An 18,966-nucleotide genomic window follows, 5' to 3' on the forward strand; every position below is an offset into this window, starting at 1 on the left:
TATTTTATTTTTTTAGACATTCCTGTTTTAAATAGAATATATTGTTCTACAGAAGACAATATTGGCAACTCATTAAAAAAATACCTACATGTAAAAAATACATTTAGAAATTTTTTAAATTTACGGCTGTAATTTTCATTCAGAGTTAATAAGCAAATTGCTGAAACCTAGCTGGGTTTCGGAGAAGGCAATGGCACCCCACTCCAGTACTCTTGCCTGGAAAATCCCATGGACGGAGGAGCCTGGTAGGCTGCAGTCCATGGGGTTGCTGAGGGTCAGACACAACTGAGCGACTTCACTTTCACTTTTCACTTTCCTGCATTGGAGAAGGAAATGGCAACCCACTCCAGTGTTCTTGCCTGGAGAGTTCCAGGGCGGGGGGAGCCTGGTGGGCTGCCATCTCTGGGGTCGCACAGAGTCGGACACGACTGAAGTGACTTAGCAGCAGCAGCAGCTGGGTTTATTTCTTTGCAATAATATATTTCACTCACATAATCTTCTATAATTGTCACTTATATTTAAAGAACTAAATCAATACCTATAGGGTTCAAGGTACTATTTGTACACAGTAGGGTTTTTTGTTTTTGTGGATCATTTGTATCAGGTTCTGTTCACAAAGAACAATGGTATAATAGGCTACAAATGGACAGTTCCACATATTTGTACAGGAAATATTTTAAATGTCAAGTTATATCAGCTGTTGGGGTGGTGGAGTTTAAATATCCCTGCCGGGTCAGGAACAAACCAGCTCTCCCATAAGTCATTGTGGACACTCGGGAAGTCCCACGGTTTATGTCTTCCATTCCAGTGGAGTAGTTTTGCCTCCTGCAGAAAATGCTCTGAATATCTGGTATCTGGATTCCAGCCTTGATTAGGGGACAATAATAGATTCGTTAGAAAAGTAAAATTTTATATTAAAAATTGAAGACAAGTTCATTGTTAAAAAAAAAAAAAAGGGATAAATTGATGGGTATACAATGAAGAATTTACCCCAACCCTGATTTTCAAAGAAACAACTGTTAAAAAAGAGTTTCTCGTGAAATTCTTCCAGTAATGTTCTACCTGTATACCTGTGTGTGTATTTTTGTACCTTGCCTTTTTTTTCAAAGATGAATATTTTTATGATAAAAGGTACAATTCACAAAGAAAATAGACTTCATAAACCATTAGACACCTAACAACAAAGATACATAAAGCAAAAATCAGAAGAAATATAAGGGAAAAGAAAAAAATACATCATAGTGAGACATATTAACATTTCTCTGAGAATATTTTATCAAGTACAGAAAAAATAGCATCTTGAATGATGTCATTAATAATTTAATAGATTTCTATGTGTATATATCCTATACAAATATATTTAAAATTTTCTATCTCATACATTGTTATTAGATTTCCATAGGACTGTACCTTGCGTTTTGAAAATTACTATCTTGGAAAACTTTCCACAGCAGCACATGTGAAGTCACTGAATCATTTTTAATAATTGCATAGAATGGATATGATTATTTACTGAGTTCCTTATTGAGGACATTTAGGCTGTGTCCCTTCACAGGCAAAAGTTGTTACAAAGATTGCTAAGTTGTTACAAAGATTGCTACAGTAAACAGCCTTCTATGCATGTCTATACAGATGTATCTGTAGGATAAAATCTTGTAGATGGAATTGTTAGATTGAAGGGTCTGTGTCTTTTAAATTTTGATGAGGGATTGTCAAATTATCCCCCGAAGAATTTACATCATTTCCCTCCTGCCCAGAGTTCACAGGAGTTCTTTCTCTGCATTTCTGTCATTAATATGGCAGCATTTTCTTTTAAGCAGTCTCATTTTTATCCTATAAAATGTGCCTGAGAATAAGATCTGCTTTTATCAAACAACTGTCTCTATTTGAATATTTTTCCCTTCATAAGTAACTGCTTAGAAACTATGCATAACCCTGATATTGTTATTGTGGCAGGATATTTTTAGAGTGTATCTTCCAGAAGTATAGTAAGATCTTGTGCATGTAAATTTTTAAAAAATATCCTCTGTTGTGTTACATTTTCTTTCTATGAAAGGGAATGTGATATTTTCAAACAACTAAAAGTCCATTGAGGCAAGAGAGGATGAATAGCTAGAATATTATAGCTTTAACGTATGATGTAAGGGGGGAAAAACCCTAAACCTTTCTTCTGTTATTCATAAACATAGTTGTGTAGGAAGTTGCAGAAGAGGAGCTAGGTGTTCGGGCTATAGTAGCATCATTGGAATAATTATCATGTAGCAGAATCTACACAGGAAATGCTCATTTGGAGAGTGGAGACTTCACATGGGGTCATCTCCAGGAAGCAGAAGACCAAGTCTCAGCCCCACAACTGAAGGACTCTGTAGGGACTTGCAGCTTTGCTTTTCACTAAGTTTCATAAATTTGTAAAACCTTAAGCCTTAACTGTTTAGACCCAAACTTAATAGCCATTAATGTTAATACTGCTTACTGCTCTAAAACATTCTAAAATGAAATCATTTTTCAAATGATTTCTGTGTAGCTTTACTTTGCAGACCACCCCCAATTCCAAAACCTTCAGCACAGATGCAGGCTCTGTTCTATAAGAAAAGATGACTCCTCTCCCTTAGAAGGTTCTGTCCCTTCCTGCTTGTCAGTAAATTAGGTAGTTTGTAAAATGTAATTCTGAGTCTCTTTTCCAAGGTCATTAACTTCTCTAACCCAGTCTAAGCTCCACATCACTGTTCCTACACATATTTTATAGCTATTCTACTTTGATGGGATTTTCTCCACACTCATCACCACTTGACCTAACAGTGAGCCCAGCATTATAAAGCAAATCAAATGAAATATTAGTGTCCTCAATGTCCCCATATCACTCTTCTGTGCATACAGATGTTCAGGAAAATCAGGGGTGATACTAGTGAGGAGACAGGAACTATTTATGCAGCATCATAAAGAGGAGACAGTCATGCAGTTTCCACAGTTCTGTGTGACCTCCCTTTTACAAGGAACAGTAGGAGACACGCCATCTTGCAGGATTGTTCTGAGAGAAGTGATGTTCACATCAACCCCCAGAGCCTAGCCCAGGGCTTGGCAGTGTGTGCCCACAATCCATTGTCTCCAATTCTAAACTAATCAATCCCCTAATGTTTGAAAGCGAAAGGCTTTTTAATAACTTTTTTGGCAGCAACATCTAGAACCCCTTCAGTGTATTGCATAATGTAAGTATATGCACATTACCTTTTAAAATTTCAGAACCTTTCTTAATTTCTAAACAGGTCTGGCCCAGTGGGTTTGGCAAATGGGTGCGGCCATACATTTGAAAGAATGTGAATGTCTTCTGTGTCAGGCTCTGTTCTAAGCAGTTTACACATATTAGGTAATTTAATCCTTGTAAAAACTTAATAAGGTTACATTAGCTTCCATTTACACATGAAGAAACTAAGGCACAGAGGGCTTGAGTAACTTGCCTAAGGTCTTACATAATAGCAAAGTTGGGATTCCAGTCCATACCCCAGAGCCTGTGCTCCTGTAGTGAAGAGTGAATAAAAGACTTGAGGGACTCACATAGTATACAGTCAGCAAGCAGTTTTTTCCTAAAAGATAAATTACAGAACTTGCCTTGTGGTCCAGTGGTTAAGAATCTGCCTGGCAATGCAAGGGTCACAGGTTTGATCCCTGGTCAGGAAACTACGATTCCACATGCCTCATGGTAATAACTAAACCCACTAACTGCAATTACTGAGCCCGTGCTCTAGAGTTCATGCTCTGCAACAAGGTAAGCCATGCAAATGAGAGGCCCACACGCCACAACTAGAGAACGCCCGTGCCCTGCAACAAACACCCAGCACAGCCAAAAAAAAGATAAATTGCCAGCTATCTAAATTCATCAACTATTATGCTAATTCATTTGGTTCTGTCCACTATAGGTTACTGCAAGAGAGCAATAAAGGTATGTGGAAAAGTTCTGCCAGTGAACATTGTATCTCAACAAAAGTTCGTGTTTATTGAGCACATACTATATGCTAAGCATGATTCCAGTTGCTTTTCCTGAAGCGCTTTTCCTAGAAACATCTCTCAGGTCATTTTTTATCAGCTGCAGTTGCAGAATCTGAGCAGTGAAGGTTAAATAATGTGTCCCAGGTGAGATCTCAGGTCACCTGGAGGATTTGAATTGAGGAAGCTGGTATAATATCACACTCGCCTCACCTTGATCCTCACCGCATCTATAAAATGTACCTGGTATTCTAAAATACTTACCCAGGTGCCTTATGTGCCATAGGGGGTTGATGGTGGAGTATTTCCCATGAAACACAATCAGCATTGGGGAGGTGGCTACCCCTCCTCCCAGCGAGCTGCTGTAGAGATTTTCCCTAAGAAACAGAATAGAAAAGCAACAGTTGGCCTGGAGTCCCACAGACTCAGATGAAGTAGAATCTAATTAGTTTAAAAGGTTTGGCACAGTGGTAAAGAATCCGCCTGCCAAAAAGGAGACATGAGTTCAACCCCTGGGTCAGGAAGATCCCTTGGAGAAGGAAAGGACAACCCACTCCAGTATTCTTCCCTGGGAAATCTCATGGACAGAGCAACCTGGTGGGCTACAGATCACTGGGGTTGCAAAGAGTCAGACATGACTTAACAACTCAGCATGCACAAGACAATCCCTCACTGTATAATAAGCCTATGGGCTTTGATTTTTCTCCAACTTTTTATTTTGAAAGTTGTTAAACCTACCCAAAATTGTAAGAATACCATGAACTCCTATATGCTTTACCTTGATTCACAGAATGTCAGTATTTTGCCATTTTACTTCTCAGGCTTTTTTATAGCAAACATTGAAGATCCCAACTTCTGATCCTACATTATTTAGAATGACTTTACTCACAAATTCAAGGTTATGATAATATTAAAAGTATCCAGATTTAAAAGATGGACAGGATATACACTGCCATGATAACAGTGGTTGTGTTATTTTTATTATCTCTTAAAATTTCGATAATGAAAAATGATTTAATAAATTCAACCTTTAAAAAGTCGACTTTATAAAATAATTCTTAAATCTGTGTAAGGAGAAGCTCTACTAAGATAAATGATTTGTGGTTGAAAAGGTTCACTGGCATTCTGGGAGAAGATTTAAAATCACATTATTTAACAACATTAGAAAATGTTTATATTAATAAGGGATTGCACAGGATCTCACTGCCTCTGACATATCACTTGAGAATAGCTTTTTCATCCACTGATCCCTTTTTTTCTCAACAGTGCCTCTGTAAGAGAACCTAACCTCAGATTTCTAACCCCTGAGCTATGCATAGAAAATTAATGGAATAATGTTGTTCCTAAGCATGGAAAAAATAATAGAGGCCCACACATACTCCACATTTTTTTGCATCCATTTCTCCAACTGTTTGGTGATCCGCTGGTGCTTCCATTCTGTCATGTTGGCAACAATCACACCAGGATTGAAAGAGCAAGTGCTGGGGCTGATGCCAAGGTCTTTTATCGTCTTCTTCCGGTAGTCCAGATAGCCCATATATGTGTTCTATAAAGGAAAAGGATACACCTGCTTTTGACCAAGGAATCTTTTGTTTCTGGAAAATAACCACTTTCTTGAAACCATTAGGCAGTACCTGGGCTTCCTCCTGGGCACTGGCCACTTCCTCCAGTGCTTTCCCAGTTTTCTCTTGTTTCCCCAACCGCTAAAAGCTGGGTGCCCCTACTGGCATCTGCTCATCTCTCCAGCACAAACTCCCTCAACAGCGTCATCTGGCTCTAAATCTCTCCAGGCAGACATCCGGGACCTCTCTGGGTTTCCAGCTCCACTATATCTGCCAATTCAATTCGTCTGTCTGGTTGCTTAGTAAGGCAGGTCTCCTTAGAGCCCCAAACTGATCCCAGTCCTATCCCAAACCTGCTCTGCTACAACCTGCCCTACCTTGGTGGCCGCTCCATCCTTCCAGTTAGAAAACTTAGGGTCACAAGGTCATCCTAGACTCCTCCTCCTCACTCACTTTCCATATAGATGTCAGCAACCCTGTGGTCCCATCTTCCAAAATATATTCAGAAGCCAACAACTTTTTTCTTTTTTTTGGCCGCACCATATGGCTTGTGGGATATTGCCATGTGGCTTGTGGGATCTTAGTTCCCTCACCAGGGATCAAAGCCGGGCCCTTAGCAGTGAGAGCAAGGAGTCCTAACCACTGCACTGCCAGGGGATTCCCCAGAAGCCAACCACTTCTTACCGTCTCTACTACCTTCCTGGTCCAGACCATCATTACCACTCACTGGATTTCTGCCAGATCCTCCCAACCTGTGTCCTGCTTCCACCTTTCTCAACCTGCTCTGTCTCAGTGTTACTCCTCTGCTCAAAGCCCATCCAGTGGCTTCCCCTCTCATTCAGAGTAGATCCCAAACTCCCTAAAATGCCTGCCATGCCTTCCACCATCTGCCCTTGTCCCCATTACCTCTCCATCTTCTATTACCCTCCCATGTGACCCCTCTGCCACCCTGACCTCCTTGTTCCTTTAATATACCAAATACTCCCCTGCTTGCACATTTGCTGTTACCTCTCCTGGAATGGCTTCCCCTAAATATCTGTGAAGATAGTTGCCTCAAGTCTTTCAGGTGTAGGCTCAGAAACACCGTCTCCACAAAGACTTCCCTGATCACCCAGCTTAAATTTCAACCCCACCTCCTCTTACTTATTCTCTGTTCAATATTTTACTTGTTTGCTGACCATCTCTTCCCACTAGAATGGAAGCTACACAAAGGCACAAATTTTAGTTTTGTTACTGTGTTGCTGCTAAGTCACTTCAGTCGTGTCCGACTCTGTGCGACCCCATAGACGGCAGCCCACCAGGCTCCCCCGTCCCTGGGATTCTCCAGGCAAGAACACTGGAGTGGGTTGCCATTTCCTTCTCCAATGCATGAAAATGAAAAGTGAAAGTGAAGTCTCTCAGTCGTGTCTGACTCTTCGCGACCCCATGGACTGCAGCCTACCAGGCTCCTCCGTCCATGGGATTTTCCAGGCAAGAGTACTGGAGTGGGGTGCCATTGCCTTCTCCGTGTTACTAGCACCTAAATCAGTGTCAGGCACATAGCAAGCACTCCATAACTGGTTGTTGAGTGAAAGTAACATGAGGCAAAACACACTATTTCACCCACAGAGGCTGCCATAATCTGCCTCACAGGATGCTCAAAAGACCTGGACATAATGGAACTATCTGAGCACTTTCCTACGTGCAGACACCGTTCTAAGAACTTCACACACTAGCTCATTAGGTGCATGCAATAACTTACATGTATTAACTAAGTTAACTCTCCCAATAACCCTACCAGCAAGTTCTATTATTACCACTTTTGACAAATGAGGGAGAAAACGACTGGTTAAGTAACTTGCCCAAGGTCACAAAACTACTGAGTGATGGAGCCAAGATTTTGACAGGCAGGTCTGGGCCCAGGGTCTAGCCCTTAAAATGTGTCACACTTTAATGTCACACATATGTCATTATTTCCTGGATTTTTTTTTTTTTTTTGAAGAACAGCATTCAATTTGTAATAGCATCTTGTATTTTAAAGCCATTCTTTTGATTTCAGTGTTACGTCTTGGTTTGACTTCCTTCATTTCTACAAGGGTAAGGAACTCTTTACCTTGGAACAAAGTCAATATTTTTCCTCTACTGAAAGGGGATGGGGGGAGAGACAGTCAAAACTCTGAAAACAGAACCAAAGTTCCAGTGAGTATCTTTTAGAGAAAACACCAGTCTCTGCCACAGAGTGTGGTTACAAGTGACTTAAGTAACAACCATCATTTCTGGAGCATTTAGTGGACACTTTGACATCATGTTATTTCATCACAACCCACAAACACGACCAAGTAGGTGCTATGGTTGCCATGTTCCAGATAAGGAAAAGACTTGCAGAAGTTAAGTAACTTGACCCAGAGTCACTGGGAGCAGAACTGGAATGTGAATGGGCAACCCAGACCCCTGGCTGTGTGCTGCCCATCAGTCCTGCCCGACTGGCCGGCTTCTCGAAGGTAACAATGACACTTGCTCTGAGATGCTAGGAGGAGAAGGAGTGAAAGTAGGATTCCCAAGACGGGTGCCCACCTGTAGCCCCACGAGTCTGTGTATGTCCTGGGAGGAGGGCAGATCGCAGTCGTCGGAGAAAGCCGCTGCGTGGCCCAGGGCCAAGGTGGTATCATACAGCTCTTGTATGTCCCCTGAATTAACAAACACCAGGAGTTACAATAGTATAGCACTCATTCCAGGACTAGATAGAGCTTAGAGCATAAACAATCCCCGATTTTACTGTGGAGGAAAAGTATGTAATCTGTGGTTTCAAGTGGTTTGGCATTTTGCTTGAAAAGAATAGCTCATATCATATGAAAAGCCACTTGATAATGAGCTCCGATCTGCATTGGTCAGATTTCTTTATTTCTGTGGCTTTGTAGGCACTTGACCGATGCTCATCTTATTTCGCATGTGGGAAAGAGAGAAGACAGCATTTAACACTACAGTTTAGCTTGTTTCTAATAACATCATCAGTGAGGCTTTATCCCTCTGTGTTTCAGGGTTGCAGGGTACCTATTACAGACTTTGACAGGGAGTGGCTCTCAGAAAGTCGATTGTCCCAGAAAGTGAATATCAACCTTTGTTTTCAAAATATTCTCTGATTTTTTATAATACCACCAAATTTAATGAGCCATGAAAATCACTGAGCCACTAGATATTTCAAAATTGAACAGAGATGGGCATTCTACTTATCAGCTGCTCCTTTTCTGAGTATTCTTGGCATCGGTGAGTATACCTTGGACGATTACATCATCATCCAAATAGATGACTTTCTCGTGTTGGTGGATAAGCAGAGGGAGATAAAATCGAACAAAGTTCAGCTGTTAAAACAAGAAAAGAAGTAATGGTGAGGAAGAGACAGAAGTTCCAGTGTATAATAGGGATGCTCATGGGTCAGCTTTGACCGTGACCATGGCTCAGCTCTAGGTTTGGAGCAGAATAAAACAGAGACTGCAGAGAGGCCTGCCTGAGCTTCCTAGTGCCCAGTTTACTTGGGGCCCTGGGACTGAAATCAGCACCCATCAGAGGTTCTTCTAGATCCAACCTCCACCCCCACTGCTGAGACTGTCACTATTTTCATCGCTGTGAACTGCTACAGTGGAAGTCACAGAGTATATTAATCTTTCTGGCCACAAATTGCCGGCCTTTCTCTATACTCAGTAATTTGACACTGGTCAACTGAAACAGCCTTAAACACACACACACACACATGCATCATCCCTCACATCATCACATCACACACACAGGCTCAATGTCTTAGCTCCTTGAACCAGAGAAAAGCCAGAGATGCATGGGCTGAGGACGGGTGTCTTAATATTTTAATGTACTGTGCTCAGTTGCTTAGTTGTGTCCAACTCTTTGTAACTCTGTGGACCATAGCCTGCCAGGCTCCTCTGTCCATAGGATTCTCCAGTCAAGAATACTGGAGTGGGTTGCCATTTCTTCCTCCAGGGGATCTTCCTGACCCAGGGATCGAACTCAGGACTCTTGCATCTCCTGCACTGGCAAGCAGATTCTTTACCACTAGCATCATGTGGGAAGCTATAATAATGTATAATGCAAAATGCGAACTCAGTGAGCACTCTTGATAATAAATATCTGGAATTTGGAAAAGATCGTATCATTAGAAGGCTTAGAATTTAGTAAATTTTCAAGTATGTATTTAAATAATAATCATACATAGAAGGAAGCTGAATTTTCTGTAAACCTGCCATCAAAACACCACTTTTTATTCAGGAAAGTGTCCTTCTTGTAAGAACTCTTGCAGTGAAACACTTTAAGATTGCTAGTGCCAGGGGAAAAGTTGGTGTTGCCTGAAAATATTAGTCAATACTGTGAAGTAAATACCCAATCTTGTTACAGTTTTCCCTTAGTTGCTAGGATACTCTGAGCTAAATGTAATGTCCAGTCACAGTACACACCACTGCCAATGGGTGGGGAATATATTTTTCTCACTACTTGGCACCCCAACCACCCCTTAGGTATATTTACACATATAAAAGGATGCTACATTTTCTTATGCTTCATTTCTTGTTTCATAGCTTCATTATGTAAACTTCATAATGTAGCTTCATTATGTAAACCATCTTACATCCTTTCTGCAACAGATGCTTTATAAATGGTCAAAGCAGAGTTTGGTGGAGATCTAACACTGCGAGGCTTCAGAAACATTTCATGTGCACCCCAGTGGCTGGCCCTCTACCCTGAATAAGCATCTCACCAAGAACCATCCCCTACGTGTGTAATCCCTACTCACAGGCTGGAGCAGCTCAGGCCTTGAGGAGTCCGGTCTGATCTTTCCTTTAAGGACCACAGGGTTGAATTCCACAATTTTAAAGTTTATTTCTCTCAGTTTGGAATGTTCGATCCATTTCCTAAAGAGATAACAAAAACAAAGAACAACATCTAACGCACACCTCCGACCTTGCCTCAACACACCTATTGCCTTGGAGTCAATGTCTTGCCTCCTTAGAAAATTAAAAATGCAGCGTGTGTAGCCTTAGCCAATTCTAGTCTATAAATCCTTCTGATTTTTTCCCCCATCTGGTTCAGTTTTGAATCTTTTTTTTTTTCATTCACATAACTCCTTTTGCAAAGGAAATGAAGCAAAATAGTAATAACCAAATATCTCCCCAGAGCCTTATAATATCTCCGCAGGAAACTGGAAGAACAATAAGCGTTCCTTCTTTTAAAAAACAAAACAAAAAACTATTTATTTATTTAGACTGCCTTGGGTCTTGGTTGCAGCACACAGGTTTGGTTGCTCAACAGCATGTGGGATTTTAGTTCCCCAGCCAGGGATCAAACCCACGTCCTCTGCATTGGAAGGCCAATTCTTAGCCACTGGACCACCAGGGAAGTCCCAGTGTTCCTCCTTTCTTATAAAGCAGCATCTGTAGTTGTTGGTGTTCTCTTTGCCATGGGGTAAGAGCCCTGTAAGGAGGCAGGGCGTCCTTTGACTGGATCGTGTTTACTCTGCTGTTTGGACTCCAAGGATGACCTAAATTTACCTTTATCTTTCACTCATCTGTCTTTCCTCTCCACCTTCATCTCCTCTTCTCCACCCTCTCCGCTTATGTGTGCTCCGTCTTACAGAAATTCTGCCTAGCGTTTATCCAATTTGTAACACGATTCTTCATAGAAATGATTTCAAAATTAAATTTCCAATTTTATTTTTCATGTGGGCCACACATTTTAAAACCACACATGGTAACATTTTTGCTGATTAAAAATCAACAAGAGGGGTTTCCCTAGTGGCTCGGTGGTAAAAGAATCCACCTGCCAAGGCAGGAGACACAGGTTCGATCCCTGGTCCAGGAAGATCCCACATGCCGAAGAGCATCTAAGCCCGTGTGCCACAACTACAGAGCCAGTGCTCTAGAGCCAGGGAACTGCAACTACTGAGCCCATGTGCCGCAGCTACTGAAGCCTGTGCGAGCCGAGCCCATGTTCCACAATAAGAGAAGACACTGCAATGAGAAGCCCATGCACCGCAACAAAGAGTCGTTTCCACTCCCTGCAACTAGAGAAAAGTCCACACAAAGCAATGAAGGCCACAACTAAATAAATAAATAAAATTCTTTTTAAAAATCGACAGAAGGATTCACTCTTCCAAACAAAATTTAGACCTGAAAATTTTGAAACATAAAAAGCAGTCATTTATACAATGTTAAATATCAAATATATCTCAATAAAGCTAGGGAGGAAAAAATCATATAAACAAGAAAAAAAGAGACAACCAACAGAAAAATAGGCCAGACACTTGAACATGTACATCGAAATGGTAAGGAAACATGTGGGAAAAAAGGGCTCAACCTTATTAGAAATCAAGGAACCTCAAATTAAAACCACAATTCAATATCCCTGAACACCATCAGAATGGCCATGCCAAGCATTGGTGTTATAGGGGCGTGTTTACCAAAGGATCCCACAAAGATGATCATTAAGCTGTACGTGGGGTTTATACAATTCTATGTTTGTGTGTTATATGGCAAAAAAAAGAATTTTCCAAACATTTTAAAATGGGGTGGTGGAGATGACAACCAAGAGCTGAGAAAAAGCCCCTGCTTAAACGTCATGAAGCCCTGCAGTTCGCGCCTCCCTCTGGTTCAAATACAAACCCTCACTCCTATTACACATGCCATCCTTCTGGTTTGGTTATCTGGTATTCATACCCACAGATAATTAAAGAGCTGTTAACCACAGGCTAAGTGAACAATCTGCAATACTAAGTGATAAGAAGAATTTGGTGATCCTGGTTTGGGGTTTGGTTATCTGGTTTTCACGTGTGCATGCTTGTGCTCAGTCACTTCAGTTGTGTCCAACTCTTAATGACCCCATGGATTGTAGCCTGCCCGGCTCCTCCATCCATGGGATTCTCCAAGCAAGAATACTGGAATGGGTTGCCATGTCCTCCTCCAGGGGATCTTCCTGACTCAGGGATCAAACCTACTGCATTGCAGCATTTCAGTCGAATCTCTCCTGCATTGCAAGTGATTCTATACCCCCTGAGCCACCTGGGAAGCCTGGTTTTCATACCCACAGATAATTAAAGAGCTGTTAACAATGTGCCATCACTTCATGGGAAATAGATGGGAAAACAGTGGAAACAGTGGCTGACTTTATTTTTTGGGGGGGCTCCAAAATCACTGCAGATGGTGACTGCAGCCATGAAATTAAAAGACTCTTACTCCTTGGAGGAAAAGTTATGACCAACCTAGATAGCATATTGAAAAGCAGAGACATTACTTTGCCAACAAAGGTCCATCTAGTCAAGGCTATGGTTTTTCCAGTGGTCATGTAGGGATGTGAGAGTTGGACTGTGAAGAACGCTGAGTGCCGAAGAATTGACGCTTTTGAACTGTGGTGTTGGAGAAGACTCTTGAGAGTCCCTTGGACTGCAAGGAGATCCAACCAGCCCATTCTGAAGGAGATCAGCCCTGGGATTTCTTTGGAAGGAAGGATGCTAAAGCTGAAACTCCAGTACTTTGGCCACCTCATGTGAAGAGTTGACTCATTGGAAAAGACTCTGATGCTGGGAGGGATTGGGGGCAGGAGGAGAAGGGGACAACAGAGAATGAGATGGCTGGATGGCTTCACCGACTTGATGGACATGAGTCTGAGTGAACTCTGGGAGTTGGTGATGGACAGGGAGGCCTGGTGTGCTGCAATTCATGGGGTCGCAAAGAGTTGGACATGACTGAGCGATTGAACTGAACTGAACTGAAGTGAACAATCTAAAATAATAAATGATAAGAATCAGAAATGAGACAGAAAAACCCACAGCAACCAAGGACCGTTTAGATAAAGAGCAATTGTGTTTTATATCTTAGTACCTCCTGTGGTGCTGTTAAAAAAAAATCTGATCATAAAAATCAAACATGAATACATTCTCCTTATAAATGATGGAAACAACACTTAAAATACCTTGAACTTCTCTTCATCACTGTTCTCTCTATTTCTTTCATCCTCCTTAAAAATAATTACTTTTTACAGCTGGGGGGGTATTTCTGGGTCTTTTTTTTTTCTTACAGAAATACATACATGTACATGTACACATTTATAGTTTGGGGCTTTTCATTTCATTGCTTCAGATTGAATGCTGTGTCCTCCACATATTTGTATGCTGAAACCTAATCCCAAGTGTGGTGGTATTTGGAGGTGTGGCTTTAGGAGGTGATTAGGTCTTGAGGGTGGAGCCCCCATGAATGGGGTTAGTACTCCTATAAAAGAGACCCTGGTGAACCTCTCTTATCCCTTCTCCATGTGAGAACACAGCAAGAAGGCAGCCTGCTATGAGCCAGGAGGTGAGCCCTAACCAGACATGAATCTGCTGGCCCCTAGATCTTGGGCTTCTCGGTCTCCAGAACTTGAGAAGTAAAGTTCTCCTGTTTTTAAGCCAAACCATCCAGACTGTGGCATTTGGTTACAGCAATTCAAATGAATTAAGACATTCATAAAGTAGGTCAGTATATGAGGAGTACTGCAACTTGTATTTTCCACTTAATAATATGCCTTGGGGATCTTCTATGCCTTCTTTCTTTGTTAATAGCTGGATCACATTCCATAGTTCATTTAAATATTCCATTGATGGACATTTAAGCACTTAGCAATTTTTTTTATTATTTCATGTAATGCTGAAATTAACATTGTTGTATGTATATTTTGGTAGTATGTACTAGAATTTCTGTAGTACATATTCCCAGCTGTTGAAATGGAATGGTGAATCAAAATACATATACAATGCCATTCTATTAGATATTTCCATACTGTCCTCTCAAAATGCTTTAGTAATTAATGAAATGTGCATTGTGCAAACAAGGAATAAGCATGTCTATTTTCCTGCACAGGATGGTGCTGTCCTATTTAGATTTACCATCCTGATGAGTGGACAACTATATGTCATCGTTTTAATTTGTTTTTCCCTACTAGTAACATGGAACATCTTTTCGTGTTTGCTGGCCATTTATAGCTTTTTGTTCTGTGAATTGTCTGCATTCTGCGCTCATTTTTCTACTATATGCTTGTCTTTTAAAGTTTTTTTGGTAAGAATTCTTTATACATTTTGGATAGTAATCCTTTTTCTACAATACATGTTGAAGACAGTTTTCCTAATAAGTTGTGTGATCAGTTTCACTCAGTGTTTTTCACCAGTTAACATTTTTTTAATATTAGCAGTCAAATCTGTCCATTTTTCCCCCTGAGGTCTGGGAGTCACTCTCCATACCAAAATTATACAACTATCCTGCAATTTAGTAATACATTTAGAATTTTATCTCCTGTTTATTTCTTATAAATCCAACTCCAATTTATGGTTTAGTATGGTGTGTGATAGGAAAGAAGTCACTTTGCAGTTTATGAATTATAATTAATGATGGTTCTGAGCCATATTAGATGATTACATTAATAGCCTCTCAGGTTAAGAAAAGCAGAGAAAAGAGAAACTTTGAGAAAAAAGACTCTTGTAAATGGCTTAAGGATTGGGTTTCCTTCGTGCATTAAATAATTCGCTTCTGTAGAACAGTGCACTGCCCTACCAGATTAATGAGGCTTTGCTGAAATTTCCTTAGCCAGGCAACACATTTGTCAGGCCATCAGGTAAACCTCAGGTTATCCTCTCATTAATTTGAAGGACATTTATCAAACCCAAGAAAGAAGAGAATCCATATAAGGAAAGATAAGAACAATTAAAAGGAAGTAGAGGGACTTCCCTGGTGGTGCAGTGGATAAGAATCCAGCTGCCAATGCAGGGGACACAGTTTTGATCTCTGATCTGGGAAGATTCCACATGTCTCAGAGCAACTAACTCTGTGTGCCACAACCACTGAGCCTACGTGCTGTGACTACTGAGCCTGCACAGCTGGAGCCCGTGCTCAGCCACAAGAGAAGCCACCACAACAAAAAGTAGCCTCTGCTCGCAGCAACTACAGAAAGCCCATGAGCAACCTGGGCTCAAAATAACTACAAAAATAGTTATTATATTATTGCTACAAAAATAGCAACAAAAATAACTACATTAAAAAAAAAAAAAAAAAACCAAGTTGATTAAAAAAAAAAAAAGGAAGTAGAAAACTCCAGAGTCTACAGTACACATATTACCGTATTCGGGACAGAGTGTTCCGGAGCCCAACTACATAAAATAAGATGTTGGCATCAGTGTTGCTGTAGATGCTGTTGATGGCGGCCATGGCAGCGCCCATCCTGCCTGCTGCTGCACAGATCACCACCGGAATTTCATCCTCCATCTCCTCCGGGGTCTCAGAGTCATCATCTGGAAACATCAGAAGCAGAGTCTTGGAACATGAAGGAATTTCACAGTCCGGCTTGTCTTTCCCACTCCAGGGGGAAGACACACAGTGGGGAAGGGACTGTCCATCATTCTCCAATATCCAACTTTCCTTCTCTCAGAACATTGGAAATTTAGCTGGCACATAGCCAACCACTATTTTTCTAGACTCCCTTGCAGCTTTAAGTGACTAAGTGTTGACCAGTGAGATGTTGGTGTCAGTATATGTGCAACGATTGTGTTTGCCTTTAAAAAGAATGTGGGGATTTCCCTGGTGGTCCACTGGTTAAGTGGTTGAGTGAAACTATTCTATATTCTATGATAGTAGATAAATGTCATTATCAATTTCTCAAAACCTGTAGAATGAATAACACCAGGGGTAAACCCTAATGTGAACACTGGTGGGGATTCCCCAAAAGTTCGGTGCTTAGGACTCAGAGCTTCCACTGCAAGGGGTTTGATGCCTGGTCAGGGAACAAAGATCCTGCATGACTCGTAGTATGACCAAAAAAAAAAAAAAAAGAAGAAGAAATAAAGAAAGAAATTATCTATGGACACTGGTGATAATGATGTGTTAATGTAAGTCCATGGAATGTAATACATGTACCACTCTGGTGCAAGATGTTAATAGTGGGGGAGGCAGTGCGTATGTGTGTGTGTATGTATGTGTTTTTCTGTGTGTGTATGTGTGGTGGAAGGAGGAATGGGAGAAGTCTCTGTACCTTCTGCTCAGTTTTGCTGTGAACCTAAAACTGCCCTAAAAAGTAAAGTCTATTAAAAAATCAACACACACTTCTTGAAAAACTCCAGCCCAAACAGAAGAGAATCCAGTAAATGGTGACCATTTTCTGCAGCCCTCTCAGCCTCCATTTCAAAGGCAGACCTTCTGCCAGGTGGGTGTGTGTCTCTCAAACCCTTCTTAATGTACACCCAAAGCATGTAAACTACACACTGTATAAATATTACATGAAATTTGACGAATTATTTTAAAACCAAAATGAAATCATACTTTCATAGTCTCTGTAACTTGCTTTTTTCATATAACATACCACAGATATCCATCTTTCAATGCCAACATTGTGTTCTTTTGGGCAGTATTTCATAGCACCGATTGCTTTTTAAAATTTTTAACACTGAATGGGATAAAAATGTGCTACTGGATAAATTTATGTGGTCCAAACACTTTATCACATATAAATGTATGGCCAATTAAATAGTCAGGATATGTGCTTTCTAACAGTTCTTTTCAGTTCAGTTCAGTCGCTCAGTCGTGTCCAACTCTTTGCGACCCCATGAATCGCAGCATGCCAGGCCTCCCTGTCCATCACCAACTCCTGGAGTTCACTCAGGCTCACGTCCATCGAGTCAGTGATGCCATCCAGCCATCTCATCCTCTGTCGTCTCCTTCTCCTCCCGCCCCCAATCCCTCCAAGCATCAGAGTCTTTTCCAATGAGTCAACTCTTCACATGAGGTGGCCAAAGTACTGGAGTTTCAGCTTTAGCATCCTTCCTTCCAAAGAAATCCCAGGGCTGATCTCCTTCAGAATGGACTGGTTGGATCTCCTTGCAGTCCAAGGGACTCTCAAGAGTCTTCTCCAACACCACAGTTCAAAAGCATCAATTCTTCAGCGCTCAGCCTTCTTCACAGTCCAACTCTCACATTCATACATGACCACAGGAAAAACCATAGCCTTGACTAGATGGACCTTTGTTGGCAAAGTAATGTCTCTGCTTTTCAATATGCTATCTAGGTTGGTCATAACTTTCCTTCCAAGGAGTAAGCGTCTTTTAATTTCATGGCTGCAGTCACCATCTGCAGTGATTTTGGAGCCCAAAAAAATAAAATCAGCCACTGTTTCCACTGTTTCCCCATCTATTTCCCATGAAGTGATGGGACCAGATGCCATGATCTTCGTTTTCTGAATGTTGAGCTTTAAGCCAACTTTTTCACTCTCCACCTTCACCTTCATCAAGAGGCTTTTTAGTTCCTCTTCACTTTCTGCCATAAGGGTGGTGTCATCTGCATATCTGAGGTGATTGATATTTCTCCCGGCAATCTTGATTCCAGCTTGTGTTTCTTCCAGTCCAGCGTTTCTCGTGATGTACTCTGCATATAAGTTAAGCAGGGTGACAATATACAGCCTTGACGTACTCCTTTTCCTATTTGGAACCAGTCTGTTGTTCCATGTCCAGTTCTAACTGTTGCTTCCTGACCTACATACAGGTTTCTCAAGAGGCAGGTCAGGTGGTCTGGTATTCCCATCTCTTTCAGAATTTTCCACTGTTCATTGTGATCCACACAGTCAAAGGCTTTGGCATAGTCAATAAAGCAGAAATAGATGCTTTTCTGGAACTCTCTTGCTTTTTCCATGATCCAGCGGATGTTGGCAATTTGATCTCTGGTTCCTCTGCCTTTTCTAAAACCAGCTTGAACATCAGGAAATTCACGGTTCACATATTGCTGAAACCTGGCTTGGAGAATTTTAAGCACTACTTTACTAGCGTGTGAGATGAGTGCAATTGTGTGGTAATTTGAGCATTCTTTGGCATTGCCTTTCTTTGGGATTGGAATGAAAACTGACCTTTTCCAGTGCTGTGGCCACTGCTGAGTTTTCCAAATTTGCTGGCATATTGAGTGCAGCACTTTCACAGCATCATCTTTTAGGATTTGAAATAGCTCCACTGGAATTCCATCACCTCCCCTAACTTTGTTCATAGTGATGCTTTCTAAGGCCCACTTGACATCGCATTCCAGGATGTCTGGCTCTAGGTGAGTGATCACACCATCGTGATTATCTTGGTCATGAAGATCTTTTTTGTACAGTTCTTCTGTGTATTCTTGCCACCCCTTCTTAATATCTTCTGCTTCTGTTAGGTCCATACCATTTCTGTCCTTTATCAAGCTCATCTTTGCACGAAATGTTCCTTTGGTATCTCTGATTTTCTTGAAGAGATCCCTAGTCTTTCCCATTCTGTTGTTTTCCTCTATTTCTTTGCATTGATCGCTGAAGAAGGCTTTCTTATCTCTTCTTGCTATTCTTTGGAACTCTGCATTCAGATGCTTATATCTTTCCTTTTCTCCTTTGCTTTTCGCTTCTCTTCTTTTCACAGCTATTTGTA

At 41.1% G+C, this 18,966-nt stretch overlaps 1 protein-coding gene across 3 annotated transcripts in view; it reads right to left on the reverse strand.

Moving 5' to 3' along the window:
• Positions 1 to 434: 434 nt before the first annotated feature.
• The window catches only part of GLT8D2 (glycosyltransferase 8 domain containing 2), a 58,311-nt gene continuing 39,779 nt past the window's right edge, over positions 435 to 18,966 (reverse strand). For all 3 annotated transcript variants that reach the window (XM_070789638.1, XM_019961206.2, XM_070789637.1), the window contains exons 4-10: positions 15,660 to 15,831; positions 10,318 to 10,435; positions 8,797 to 8,881; positions 8,097 to 8,209; positions 5,361 to 5,527; positions 4,246 to 4,358; positions 435 to 866 (exon numbers count right to left, since the gene is read on the reverse strand). In XM_070789638.1, the coding sequence (XP_070645739.1) occupies positions 694 to 866; positions 4,246 to 4,358; positions 5,361 to 5,527; positions 8,097 to 8,209; positions 8,797 to 8,881; positions 10,318 to 10,435; positions 15,660 to 15,831 (941 nt within the window). In that variant the 3' untranslated portion in view covers positions 435 to 693. The remainder of the gene's footprint in view (positions 867 to 4,245; positions 4,359 to 5,360; positions 5,528 to 8,096; positions 8,210 to 8,796; positions 8,882 to 10,317; positions 10,436 to 15,659; positions 15,832 to 18,966) is intronic.

This window comes from Bos indicus, chromosome 5 (assembly GCF_029378745.1).
Source record: "Bos indicus isolate NIAB-ARS_2022 breed Sahiwal x Tharparkar chromosome 5, NIAB-ARS_B.indTharparkar_mat_pri_1.0, whole genome shotgun sequence".
NCBI lineage: Eukaryota > Metazoa > Chordata > Mammalia > Artiodactyla > Bovidae > Bos > Bos indicus.